General features: G+C 41.1%; 1 protein-coding gene and 1 long non-coding RNA gene across 8 annotated transcripts in view; one reads left to right on the top strand and one right to left on the bottom strand.

Annotated features, from left to right (window-relative positions):
- Window positions 1-14,067, bottom strand: part of TACC2 (transforming acidic coiled-coil containing protein 2) — a 130,556-nt gene that overhangs the window by 9,342 nt on the left and 107,147 nt on the right. For 2 of the 7 annotated variants that reach the window (XM_068198251.1, XM_068198254.1), the window contains 7 exons: window positions 12,564-12,625; window positions 11,616-11,731; window positions 10,695-10,866; window positions 10,432-10,572; window positions 9,442-9,522; window positions 3,461-3,604; window positions 2,984-3,060 (listed from right to left, as the gene is read on the bottom strand). In XM_068198251.1, coding sequence (XP_068054352.1) covers window positions 2,984-3,060; window positions 3,461-3,604; window positions 9,442-9,522; window positions 10,432-10,572; window positions 10,695-10,866; window positions 11,616-11,731; window positions 12,564-12,625 — 793 coding nt within the window. Of the gene's footprint in view, window positions 1-2,983; window positions 3,061-3,460; window positions 3,605-9,441; window positions 9,523-10,431; window positions 10,573-10,685; window positions 10,867-11,615; window positions 11,732-12,563; window positions 12,626-14,067 lie in introns of all 7 variants that reach the window. The other 5 variants (XM_068198255.1, XM_068198256.1, XM_068198252.1 and 2 more) reach the window with 4 other exon arrangements.
- LOC137478387 (uncharacterized) lies at window positions 8,019-8,212 on the top strand. The gene is made up of 2 exons (XR_011001537.1): window positions 8,019-8,106; window positions 8,140-8,212. It is a non-coding gene; the product is annotated as an uncharacterized lncRNA (long non-coding RNA).

Raw genomic sequence — 14,067 nt, 5'->3', positions numbered from 1 at the left:
CCCAAGCACTGGGAGTTTTCCTTTCAACCATAAGTGACACTTTGGAGAGCAAAGCTAACAGCAAGGATTTTGCCCTAAAGGGAAGGGTTTGGTTTCATGTCCAAAGCAGATTACCTCAAAAGCCTGCTGTAAGCAATGAGGATTTTAAAGCTTTGTCATGTCTTTGTGACACAAGGCACCTTTGGGAAGTTTTATCATCCAAGAAGACGAAGCCAAGGACTCAGGGTACTCAGGGTAAGGAACACAACATCACAACACTGCAGCACTTCCAGGGAAGGATTTGCTCCAGATTCATGTCAAAGGCCTCTTTCAGTCAAGCAGCCTAAAAAATGGTCTTTACAGCTGGGGAACCAAAGGATGCTGCCACCTCATCCCCCTTTGGGAGGGCACATCTTAACCCAGGCTGACACATTACATAGGCTTAAATGATCCTATTTGAGACACTCATCTGCACACTGACTTACACATTTGTAAGGCATAAAACCACCAGAATCCAGGGCTACAAAGGGTCTCAGAGGTCACCTGCTTGACTCCCCTTACAGAGTCATCATCAATCAGACCTCCAAATAACCATAATTAAGTATTTCTTGCCTGCCTCTGGTTAAACTCTTGGATTATAGTACAGCCCACTGTGGTTCAGCTCTTTGATAACTACTGCATTATTAAACCTACATTCTGGCTTCTGTTCCCTGAAATGGAATTTCCTCTAACTGATCTTTTGCTGGAAATTTAGATGAATTCAGGATATTCCAGCTACACTATGCAGGACATGGGTACAGGAGCGCTGCTTCTCCTTCTCTGGGAAGTGATTGCTTTTGTGCTTGCAACTCTAAATAATCCCTTCCCTCCCTGCTTATCATTATGTCATATTTCATTGCTGCATTTCCAATTTATCACACATGGACTGCTTGAACATTTAAACTTTCAAGAGAAATCTTTCTTGGAGCACATATGCATATTTATCATTTTGTGACAATATTAGCCAGATTTTTTTCCTTTCATCCACGCGTTACAGGCATGTGCCTGTGGGAAATCTGGCTTGGTTATTCTGTTTTGTTTTTTTTTTTTTTTTTTTCCAAATCAGACTTTCTGGAGGGTGAAGACACACACAAACAAATTACTGTGTGGAAGATGAAGGTGCAGAACTACAGTGTGCCAGCTGCTCTGTGTCACCCCTGGCTCTCCTTCCATGAGGGAAAAGGCTGGCAGTGCCCACTGGCAGCCAGCAGACACGTGCACCCCGACACAGAACAGACCAAGCACAACGCTTGAGTGTGAGCTGCACACTGAGGCATTCCTCACAATCCCTCATTTTGTTCCCCCCTCGTTTTGCTCCCTGGCTTTGACTGCTCGCAGCCACTCCGCTCTGTTTCTCCTCATTAAGCATTTCTGGGCTTTGTTCCCTGTCCCAAGGAGCACAAGGGAGGTGAGAGAACTCAGCTGGGCACTGGGAGGTGGCAAAATAGAAATAAAGAGGCTGCCCTTGCCTTTTGCAGATGCTTCTCTTAAGATGCTTTGGCTCAGAGCCCTGTGCTGCTGCTATTCCAATCTGCCATGTGCAATTCCTGGCACCCAGGCAAGCGTTTGTGGAGCTCTGCACTGCAGCTCCCTTCTACTCTCCCTCCCTAAGCACAGTTTTCCTGGATATAAGCAATTGCTTATGTAGGTCATCACTAGAGACAGAGTTTAGCTTTAAATCACTGAAACTCTTCATTTGGGGAAGAAGCTGGTGCTAGAACAGAAGGGATTTTAAAGAAAATTCAGTCTCAGAAGCGACTGTATAAATTATTACTTAAAGGAGGGATGCTAAAATAATGTGACAGTTTCCCTTTCTTTATGACTTAAGAGGGGAAGACCATTTTTTCTGGTTTTAGAATGTAGAAAATAATAAGCTTTAAAGACTCCATGAAGTATTTTACACACTCTCTTTTGCAATTGATGGCTTTCTCAGATTCAGATCAATGAGCAAGCCAAGCTCATTGCTTTGTCCTTCTTTTGGTCCTACCAACTATAAAAAAAATTTAAAAAGCAAAGCTGAACCTTTCAACTGACTGAATGGGAGGCATCAGTGCTTCTTTGAGCAGCATTGCTCACATCATCCACTACAGGGATTTTGTTGTCATCCTTGCAAGTGGTAGGACCTAGGCTGGAAAGGAAGGTCAAACCATGCTCCAGCGTACAGATATTTAATGTAACAGAGGCAGGTTGGCACAGAAATAGAACAGATACAACCAGAACAAACTGAAAAACTCCAGGTCCTTCTGTCAGCTCTCAAAGGGAACAAGACAGCAAAAGCCAAGGGAACTATTGCTTAACTAAAATCAACCTTAGTGTGTGCAGTAATTAAAAAATCATCTTAGTTCAAAGAAAAGGGTGTAGAATCTCCCTGAAAGCCAACACTGATAGTCCAGAATGCTTCCTTTACAAGAAATGCTTTTCTACTGACATGGGTTTGATTTCTATTGCTGAACAACTTTACAATGATGTCCTGGAGGCAGCCTGTACTACTGTAAACCTGCATGTTCTTCTCTACATTCCTTCCTTTTTCCAAGCAGAACTACTTATGGAGAGTGAATTTAATGTGCATTTAATGTGCACCCCCCTGCCAGCTCTGCAGGCAATGCATCCAGTCTGCAACAGGAACCTCACTATGCAATCCTAGCGAGAATTCACACACAAACCACAGGAAATCCTTCCCTGACATTAACCTGGAGTAAAACCTCCCTTATCTCAGTATTCTGAGGGTGTGAATGAGATTAGCAACACAGAAGTCTGCAATGATTACCCCGAACAGTGGTGCCCACCATACAGAGAAAAGACAGAGTATCAGTTCAGGATCAGTGCAAAGCCTTAAGTTAAAAATAATGAAGCAAGTTCAGCTAAGGAAAACAATTGCATGAGCCTGGTACTCAGTGTACTACCCTGACACGACCCACAGGCTGAGATGAGGCTCTCTGACAGAATGATCAAGTTAATAACCCACCTCATTTCCATCACTTCCCTTCTGCTTTCTTCATATTTCTCTTTCCACTCAGATACTTCCCTTTCCTTGGCCACAATCTGAAACAGAAAACAAAGGGGAAAAACCCCACTGGATTATTATGCCCATTTTTTCATTGCTATTACAAGCCACAGTAATACGATACACAGCTTTGTAAAATACATAATTTTATTCCTATTTCAAGCAGCTTACCATTTTTATATAATTATATAGCAATGTCAGGATGCACAGTGTACACCTGAGGTTTAAAAACATAAAGATTTCTTTTCATATCATATCTACTTTTCACATCTGTAAACCAAGTAAAACTTGAAGTGCAGCAACTTTTGCTTTAGCGTGGCTGAGGATGGCTCCAAGAACAGAACAAGTGACCACAACATAAAGCAGCTGGGAGAAAACAGGCAAGAAGGGCACAACAAGGGGCAGGTTTTTCCTTCCCCAAATTGTGGAAACAGTTACCTCTGCTCTGGCCAGCCGTAGTGCAGAGTCCAGGTCCTGCTGGGGGTAGAGCAGAGCCGTGGTGCTTTCTGCGTCCGAGGCGCCGATGCGGGAGTACAGAGCACTTTTGGAGATGGAAACATCTGCTGGGATAGCAGGTTCTCTCTGTGTGTTTGTTTTTTAAATACAAAAAAACGAACCATTAAATAGGTGTTTAGCTCATGGGTTTTCTGGGCGTGGTGCTAGGGCTAGAGTTCTGTGCACAGACAAAGAGCTCTGAATTCAGCAATCATAAAATATACATTTAAGATCCATAAGAAGCACCAGGAGAGTCATATTACCTTTACAGAGAGAAAATAAAGACAGCACTTTGCCATCGATATTGTGAAGTCTTATCTTAGAAAGTGTACTGCTTTTCACTACAACATCCACAAGAAATGCACATCAGCAGGAGGAATCAGATTTGAAGGCAGAACACTTGTTAGGGGGAATTCTGTTTCCATTAAAAAAAAATCAAGAAACCAGAAGCAAGAGGACAGCTCATTTTCTTAGGTCTGGCCTGTCAATACATGGTATCTATAATAAAGAATGTCACATAAAAAGTGACTATGCAGGTGACACTGCTGCCCCACTGGTGCCCAGCATGCGATTAGTCAGTTAAATGAGGCTTTTTTTGCAGCTGTCAATTTTGCTCATGTCAGCAGCCCAGATTAAATAAGGGAGAGCAGCATGTGAAATGAGGAGAGCAGAGAACAGGAAAGTGACACTGAGATGCAGGAGGTATCTCACAAACAACTCTCGATGCAAACAACCCAAGCTACAGCACATTAAAACTGAGATCACAAAGGATAGTCCACAGAACCCAGAATGGTTTGGGTTAGAAGAGACCTTAAATCCCACCAAGTGCCACCCTGCCATGGCAGGGACACCTTCCACTGTCCCAGGCTGCTCCAAGCCCTGTCCAGCCTGGCCTTGGGCACTGCCAGGGATCCAGGGGCAGCCCCAGCTGCTCTGGGCACTGCCAAGCCCCCACCACAGGGGCTGGACCATGAGTGGGGAGGAAAGTCATGTTGATCAATGCCTTTTTCACTGATGGAAAGGGATATTCAAATCCTGTTTTCCTGGTGTAGCATTTCCTTGCTGCTGAAAAGGGGATAATGTATTTTTCCAGTTTACCTGTTAACTTTGTGCATAAAACAATGTACTCTGTTCATTCAAGTTCACTAATGCTGCACCTAAGTCTTTAGGCTTTATCTGCAATAATTAAGAGTAGTAATCAAGAGTATTTCAATTATTTTTTTACATAAAAGAGAAAATAATTATTTTCCTGTATTTTATTGTAAAAGAGGGTAGTATGATTTTGTTTTAGTAGTTTTGTTTGCATTTTTTTAAAAGAAAATAGCAGAGTCACGCTCTAGTGACTGAAGCACAGGAATGTGAAAGGAGTAGAAAATGTCTGGATCAAGGTTCAGTCCTCATTAATTTCAACATCACATATTCTTGTCTCAACACTGGTAAAGGAAATGTTGCCAGATTCTGTTCCATAAAACATTCACTTCCTCACAGTTCTTCTCACACTGCCCAGCACCACAGAAAGCATCCAAACCCGCTGCTAATTTTGTTGTAATCCCTTGTGAGTTCTTGTATCACACCTGACTGAAGAAGCTGCATTAAAAATTGTACACAATGCACACAGGACCAGATGTTCTGGATATCACATCTGTAAAGAACATGAAGAAACTCTAACAACATTAAAAGACTAGGCAAGAAAATTTAATTAGAACAAGAATAACCTAAACAGTACTTACAGAACACCTCACTGCATCTTCATTTACAGGACACTCTCACTAATTTGCTTGGTATTTTTTGTTTTTACACCTAGGAATCAATTGACTCTTCTAGGATTTATGGAGCAGGCTGTCCCTTCTCTGGTTTTGCTACCTTTAACATGAATACCCAAAATAATGATCAATTCCAGCAGAATTAGGAGGTGCAGGCTCAAACTCAGTGGATTTTCCTACCAGAAGAAAAACCATACCAAGATCTGTCAAAACTGCATAGCCTGTGCTCTTAAAAGTATCTCCCAATGTAAAACAACTACATAGGAAAAAATACACTTGGGATATAAGCTCAGACACCTCTGTAAATGCATAAATAAATAAAAAAAGTACTTAACTCCCTCCTTAATCACAAGGTAGGAATAACTGAGAGATAAAAGAGAACCATTAGATCATCAAAGCTGTCCTCCAAAGAGAGGCCACCCCTCAGATCGATCTGTTGAACTGCATCTGTCACATTTCAAAAGCCTCCTGCAGCTTAATTTGCTAGGTCTCATAAAGAGATTGCTGGAAAATATTCAATGTGCCAAGGAGAAACACAAATGTTTTTCAAGCTCATATAAAAGCACGTCAAAGTAACTGCTGGGGGGATGACAATTTTTAAAGAAAAAGATATTTAGAGCATTTAATATGTACTTATAGCTATTTTTATATAGTGCACAACAGATCATTAATATATCTATGTTTTCCTCTAGCTCTCTTTGCATTTGAGGAAATCGCACTAAACAATAGCAATAATGACGTGCAGAACAGCTTAAAATTTCCAAAAATGACCATTAAAACTCTTGGAATTTAAGCACTGAGCAGAAATGCCTGTGGTTGTGGTCCAACCAGTGTTGCCCTAACTCTGGAAACACCCTGCACAAGCCACAGCTGGGCTCTCTGGCATGAGAAACCAGTAAAAGTCATCGTGGATTTGTTTCAAAAGCCAATTTTACACAGCTCCTAACTGTTGCATATAACTCAGTAACTGTTATTTGCTGCATGCAAAACATTCTTACCCTGAGAAAATAACAGCACCTGACCAACAGGATGATGGTATTACCCAAAATAACCCAATAATAATGCTTTAACACCTAATTGCTGAGAAGGTAAGCAGTTAATTGGGGTAATAATCATCACAGGGATTTGTAAGTCACTAAACCTTGCACAGAAAGATTAGAGTCTTCAGGGGAATTACTACAAAATGTAGGTCACTGCAATCTTACTGTAAATATTTGAGAGCCCAACATGCTTCTCTTCCCAGCACGTTTCACAGAAACCAGCAATCTGACCAGAAGGGAAACAAATGCACATCTATTAACCAGCTGCAGTTACCTCACTTCCAGGAGGTCAGAGAGGAAGAAAATATAGAAATGGAATGAAAATGAAAACTAGTTTTTATCACAGCAATTAGAGGAATGTGTGTTTAAAATGAGGCTGCCCTTTCTAAGCCCTTGAAATGCTGCCTGGGTGTGCATGGAATGATGGACTCTTCTAATTGATGTGTGAGCAGACAGGTCAATGCAGGCAAAGTGAGTCCTGCTTGTGCTTGCAAATACATGGAAAGGCAAGGAAAACCCAAGCAGAAGTTTTCTGCCTGTAAAGTTTTGCTAAAATCAACGGCATTGCCGTTTGAAGGAAATAATCCTCCTCCACTACCACGAGAGGCCCACAAAGCTGTAATGCACTAATCCCATTTTTGCCCATCCCTTTCCTTTCAGTTTCTATTTTCCTTGGGTCCTATCTCAGCACCCCACTCTCCATCCAGAGGGTGCTGGACACAAACCCTACTCAAGCTGCACCTGCTAAAAAATTACCTCACAACATCCAAATGGAGACTTTTCTGTTCAACAGAGAAGAGTTAATTCACCTCAACACTGGAAGACACAAATACTTGGCAATGTTGAAGTTGGTGACTGGTCCTGCTGTAGTTTCAGTCTGTGACAAGAAATTTGGGAGTGGCCAAGTAACTCCCAAATGTCTGAGAATAACAAACTGCACATCCTTATTCTCACTCCTAGTGCTAGCACAAAGTGCTTATATTTAATCTTTATTTTAGGTGATCCAATTTGTCCTAACAAGTGCTTCTGTCTTTATTTACCATTCTATTCTTGTTACCCATCCAGTCATCGTTTAGCAAATGTTAAATGTAATTATACAGCATTCAGAAAATAACAGGCCAGCCATCCAGAAGGGAATTCTGCCAGGAGCATCCAAATTTAAGTCACTGCAGTCATCTGCTGGTTTCTGTTCTACTTAATCCAGGCCATCAGTCACTGTAGGTCACAAGGGGTGTCATCACAGGCTAATTTAACACTGAAATAGCAAAGCTATGCAAGGACAAAAGTCCTTCCCAGCCTAACATGACACCCATGGTGATGGGCTACAAGCATTGCTGTGCCTGGACCAACAAGGGGCTCTGTCATCATCAATAACTGCTGTCAGTTCTCTGTCAGAGGGGGGAGTTTTACCTGTTTTTCTCTCCTCACCTCTGCTTATCATTTTGTTACCTTTGTTACACAGATCAATGATATTTTCTCAAAAGTCACATGAAATCCATTCCCCATTTCTAAGTTCTAAGGAGCTCAAAACATGTTCCAAAAAAAACAAGATGCTGTAATGATGCTGAACAGCATCTTTCAAATGTAACCCCCACATTCTGTAAAACTTCTGCAGCTCACAATCTCCCCCGGGTAACTCACAAGTATTCACAAACACACAAATGCATTCTCTTCAGTCTAAAATAGTACAATTTCTGAGTTTCTGAACAGTTGGCTGGTTGCAAAAATGCAGACTTTAAGCAGAAGTTTTCTGTATAACCCATGAAGAGCATCTATGTAATATTATGTGTTTCATCTCAGGTGTTTCCTGATGCTGGAGGGCCTGAATCCTGCATGTTCCAGCAAAGTGTTGGGAGGACAAGGAATTGGAGAGAGAATAAGGAGGTAGAGAGGATCTAGAGAGGATCTCACCTCATTCTCTTCCAACACCTGACACTCAGGGCAGCAGAGCAAGGGGACACAGTCACACATAGGAAAATCATTTTTGTTTTTCCTCCTTTGCTCTTTATGTTCATTACAGGTTTCAGCTTGGTTAGTCCTTCTAATGAAGACAACAGCATGTTTTTCTTAATTAAATAAAAGATTGTAAGCACATACACTAAAATACTCTTAAATCTGTGAGGAACGTGTTTACCTTAGTAAATATACGTGCACAGCAGAAACAAGGTTGCTTGTGAGCTATTTAAGGTATGTGAAATAAATCAAATATGATCACTGTTTTTTCAGAGTACAGTTAACCTTAAAAAAATCTTTACTTTTATGAAGTAGCTTAATAACTGATCTTTAAAGCACCAAGAAATTCTACCCTGAAACCAGCCCAAATGCTGTTGTGATGCAATGAACTGCAAACAATTTAGGATTGGGCAAAGACTTTCTGCTGACCTATTGATGGACAGTACAAGAGGAAGGTCACTGGAGAAGGACATGTCAGAAGCACATTCTCCTCATTTGGAATGAGATGTCTCACTGCAGCAAGACACTGCCATCCCCTCATTATCCCATTCAGCTGATACCCTTTCCCAAAAATGCCACTAACATTTATGGAATGACTTTTTTGCCTTTCCAAACACTGTGAGTTCCACGTGCATCCCTACAGCAGAGCAAAGCATCACTGTGAGGCACAACTAGCCAGCAGGACCTGGAAGTAGCAATGAAAAAAAAAAAAAAAGATTTAGATCTTCATGAATAAAGACACATTGTGTTGTGAGGCTTTTTCCCCTTGGGAGCTCTGTAGCTCTTCCAACCCTGCTGCACTCCCTTTCTTCAGATGCCTGAGGGCAAGGTCGACTGATTTCCTCACTTCCAAACATTGAGGGTCAAAGGTATCTGGCTTCAGGCTGAAAATACCAGCAGAAGACACAATGTCCTTATGGCCAAAGCAGGCCTGGTACTCTTCACCATCAAACATTTTAGGACAAATCTTGCTTCAGAGGAACGACAACACCACCTGGACTGCAGAATCCATCTCCTGCGGAAGGAACGCTGCTGCTTCTTGCCTGCTGTTAATTGGGGTGTGAGTGGGGTGACAGCATTCCTGTGTCAGCTCTGCTGCCAGCATGCTCCTGGTGTCCCCCCAGGACAAGCAGCACTCTCACACACAGGGCAGGCACAAAGCAGGTACCTTGGAGCGCAGGGAGGAGAGGGCAATCTGCCTGGCTAACTTCAGAGCTTCTATCCTCATGGCAGCAAACTCTAGCTCCTCCTGTCCAAGGGTTTGGTGGGGGTGGGGGTCCCCCACAGGGAAAAAAATGTAGTAAGAACATGGTAAGAAATGTTTGACACACTCAAAAATACGTTGTTAAATTCTAACGTGTGACTCGGACAATTCCTGGGTGACAAACATCCCAAATTCCTCTCATGGTGAGGACAGTGATGCAAAACTCCAGGGCTTGGTTAGTTTTGACACAGCTGTACAGAAAAATAATTTTTATTAGGTGATCAGTATGAACAATACTTCATGTAAAAGATGTGTTTTCTGAAGCTAAAGCTGTTTTATCACAGACTCTTTTCATTTCCATTTTATGTGAATTTATGCCACATGCTGGTCTCAGTTTAACCTCTGCTGCTTTAAAATTTCACTGTAAATATTCCAGAAAATATGTCCTGACATACAGAACTGCTCTGCAGATCCATTTGCTTTTCCTAGAAGAAACCATGCCAAATTCTGCATTAGAGAAATTACAAGAAAAACAAAGCCTGATTTTCATTTCAGCAGAATTAGGTCCTGAATCTCAAAAAATGAATCTATACATACAGACTTACTAAGGCCAGGTGTCAAGACAACTCTCCACACATCAAGTCCTGTGCTCAAGCTTAAAAAATTTTTCTTTGAAAAGACTTCTGGAAAACACATACATTAGAGGTGCAGGATAGGTGTTGATGAAATTTAAGGTTATGTATTACATTAATTACACGAGTTAAATGAAAATATTTTTGTTCCTCAAGTCTTTGAAAGGGAGGAGTTGCTTTGGAAAGAATTAAATAATTATTTTCATTCTTTTCCACATCCCCTCCAAGCCTCCCTCCACCCCCTTCAGAGGAGGCAAAGTATTCCTTGGCCTGTGTATGGACAAACAGAAAGAAAAGTGACATTTATATTTCTGCTACAAACCTGAAGTTTCTGAGCAAATACTGGGGGGTTCTTTTCTGCTAGGTCAGGATCTAGATATTCAGGCTGATCACATATTGAGGCTTTCTTAGATATCCTATTGAGAAGAGCATCAGCAGAGACAAAGGAGTCTTCAGGAGATGTCTGAAGGGTAAAGAGGAGGCTGAATAAGCAACAGAGATTTTGCCCAAGTTGTTTGGCCCAAAAGCAAAATGCAAAATTTCTGGAGGAAAATGATTCCCAAACTCTTATCATACAGGACTCACGATTTCAATAGCCTCTGGAGTTGTTCCTAGAGTCAAGGGCTCCACGTCCTTCTGCTTGGCCTTGTCAGGGGACTGTAAATGTGCCTCCTGGCTGGCAGCGAGGACTCGGGAAGCTGGGTGTGGTATTTTCATGCCAGAGGACTGCTGGGCTTCAGGGTCTTCAAAACTTGACCTGGAAAAAGATTGTGTACATATTTTCAGGCTTCACAATTCTGCTTCTGGTAACAGCTGAGCAAGTCCACCTCATCACTTTCATGTGTATATATATATACATATATTTATACACACATTGTTTCAACTCAATTTACATCATTATATCTTTTAACACTTTGCAATATCCTTTCAAAACAATGCACTGGAGACATCAAAATAAAACCAATTCCACCAGAAATGTCACATTTCTTCAGTATTTCTCACTTGTCTTTCTACCCCTTTCTCACTGTGACCTACCTCTCTCCCAAAACACAACTCTTACTAACAAGAACAGATGTCCTTGACAAGCAAAATTATTGGAAGTAAACACAACTCCCACATCCTGGTCTTATGAACAAGAGCCCTTGTTCAGAAAATGTATCCAGGGAAAGCCAAATGAAAAACTGTAATTAACAAATTTCTAGATTAATGTGAAAATTACCTCAGTATCTGAGGAGAAAGCTTTAAGTAGGAGGCCACTGTCCACTAAAACAGTTGCCACTGTGACTATTTAGTAAGAATGTGAAGGAGAAATAAATGTCCTTATTCCATCATGAAACGTGTGTCTCTTTGCCCTCTGTTCTCTATCATATGTGTACACAGATGGGAATCTATTTTTAAACAAATAACTTGGCAGCACAGAGGCAGAGAGAGGAAGAAGTTCCTGTGTACGTGCTCTGAGGGTAACCCACTCCCCTGACAGGCTCTGCATTGCTCACAGTGACCTACCCTGAGCAGGGAGTTGTGGAATCAGACAACCTGATGGGAGGTGATTTCACTGGGCTCTCCTGCTGTGCATCGAACATTAGGTACAAGGACTGCTTCTTCGGGGTGCTGTCATCCTGCTGGCCACAGGGAAAGAGAAACTCATTAAGCAACTCAAGCATTCTCCATTAAAGCTAATTCAGGTCACTGAAGCCTTCAGTGTGCAAATGGGTTGACAGATAAGTAATAACAGAGGGTTGTAATGCTGATACTGAGATGGATCCTCCCAGGAAGAAACCATGAAAGAACAAAACCTAAACAGTTCACTCTTCGCAGTGGCTCTCCTCCCAATTTGGGGTTAATCAGATTTCTGGTTCTGTGAGGCAGGAAATCTATCAGGCATCCCTTGGCTGAGGGTGTTACTAAAATATCCACTGAATACTCTCATTGCTTTAAGCACTACCTGAGTCATTTTCCTAATGTCCCCAGTGGATACCCCCTCATTGGATCCAGTCAAGCTATCAAATCCATGATTAAAAAAAGGGTGAAACAAGTGATAATGTACAGTGCTGCACTCCAGACTTCACACTAATTCTATTTCTCTCCTGATTCCCTCCAGCTCCTTCAAACTTTTACTCCCACTTTCTTAAACAGTTCAACAGTTCAGCAGTTGGTGTAGACAGCTCTGCACTCTGCACTGCTGGAAATATTGATTGGCTTTGAATCTCCAGAAAGAACTGCTGTGATGCTAGCTTAGAAATAAAATCATAAAATGGAACTAGCTTTACAGGACATAGGACAACAAAGCACAGGCAATTTAGCCCAGTTATGCCAATTTCAAGGAACTGGTTTTGCAAATCTGCTGCAGGCATATTATAATTAATTTAAAGGGTGGTGAGGCTGAGGGCATTACCAGGATAATATATTATGACAAGGGAATGCAAATGAATGGAAATGGAGGTGAGAACTTACAGGCACAGAGGAGCCTATTTTCTCCATATATTCTATTTCGTATGAGTTGCCATATTCCAATTCTGCAACAGAAACAAAAAAAGAAGTGTTAATACATGCCATGACATGATTTTTTTTCAGAAGCAAATGAGAGCTCTTCTCATTGACAAGGGCCACTCCCACTCTGCTCAATACTTTCCAATGACATATTAAAAATAGATTATACAGAGAGAAAGTAAAGGGTGAGTTAATATTCACTCATTTTCAACAATGAACCTGACACATTTTAGGCAAATCAGCTTGCCAGAAAAAAAATTTTTAATTTGCCCCAGGGACCAGAATATTAAGAAGGTTTCAGAGTGATTTCAGAGTCCAGACAACTTTTCCCTATCATGTTATCACAGAAAACACATTTTTTTCAATAAATGGCAATGCTGATGCCAATTTCTTTTAAGCATTTTTTAACAACTGTTGAGAAAAATTAATTTCTAATTTTTCAAGTTTATCACACTCTTAATTCAGAACAACTACTGTGCTATCACTGGAGAAAAAGATACCTAAAATACCTGAGTGCTCATGAACCAGGGGTGAGGCACCAGCCCAGCTTATGGGGCTGTTCTCACATTCTGTTTTCAGAGAATGAGTCTAAGGCAGGAAGATTTACAAAGAACCCTAAGTCTAAAATTTAATAAAAATGCAAAGCTTTACTGCTTCTCTGCTTCTAATCTCCCAGTTACACTGGGGGGAATAACCAGCATTTCTTTCCAGTCCATGGTCACCCAGTAGTTGATACAGAAGCAGAGAGATCTAACACAGGAAAAGAGATCATACCTTCCTGCACTCAAATAAAAGCAAACTACCTACAATGACAACTTAATTTAAAATTAAAAACATAATTAATTTGTCCAAATGCTGTACTTTGTTCTGTTTCCATGACTTAATTCAATAAACCACTTGCATTATTTGATTTCCACTGTAAATAAATCCTAGGGAAATGCACACCAGCATTTGCATTATAATAAAATAATGGGCTAAAATCCTTCTAGATTTGGGCAGCTTTTGAAAAGTAGGACTTGCATTAGGAAGATGATAACCACCATTAAAATTCTGATGTTTGAAAACAAACAACCCCCAAGAGAATCTCTAACCAGATTTGTTGATTAAGAAAGTTTTAGAGGGTTCAATGTGATCTAACAATGCTTGATTTTTTTTTCAGTACTAAAAAGCACTGCACAAGACTGTAATTCCACAAGCTGTGTATTTTGTCAACCAACCACTGAAGAGGAGGAGCCACAAACGCTGAGTATTGGTTGGGAATAGTCACAGTAAAACTTGTTAAGTGAAGAGAAAGCTGTAATAGCAGGCTCCTCACCTTGAAACTCCTAGCACCCTATGTTTTTAATGGTAATAGGGAGGCAGGCAAGATGGACAACCTCCTGGTGTCAGGTACCAGCAACAGCCTTTCTCATTGACTTTTCCTCCCAGTGAAAGCAAAACCCAAACAGAAAGGATGAATTCAAACCCC

This window comes from Anomalospiza imberbis, chromosome 8 (genome assembly GCF_031753505.1).
Source record: "Anomalospiza imberbis isolate Cuckoo-Finch-1a 21T00152 chromosome 8, ASM3175350v1, whole genome shotgun sequence".
Lineage (NCBI taxonomy): Eukaryota > Metazoa > Chordata > Aves > Passeriformes > Viduidae > Anomalospiza > Anomalospiza imberbis.
The sequence above is the reverse complement of the archived record's forward strand: the minus strand, read 5'-3'. Positions and strand labels throughout refer to the sequence as shown.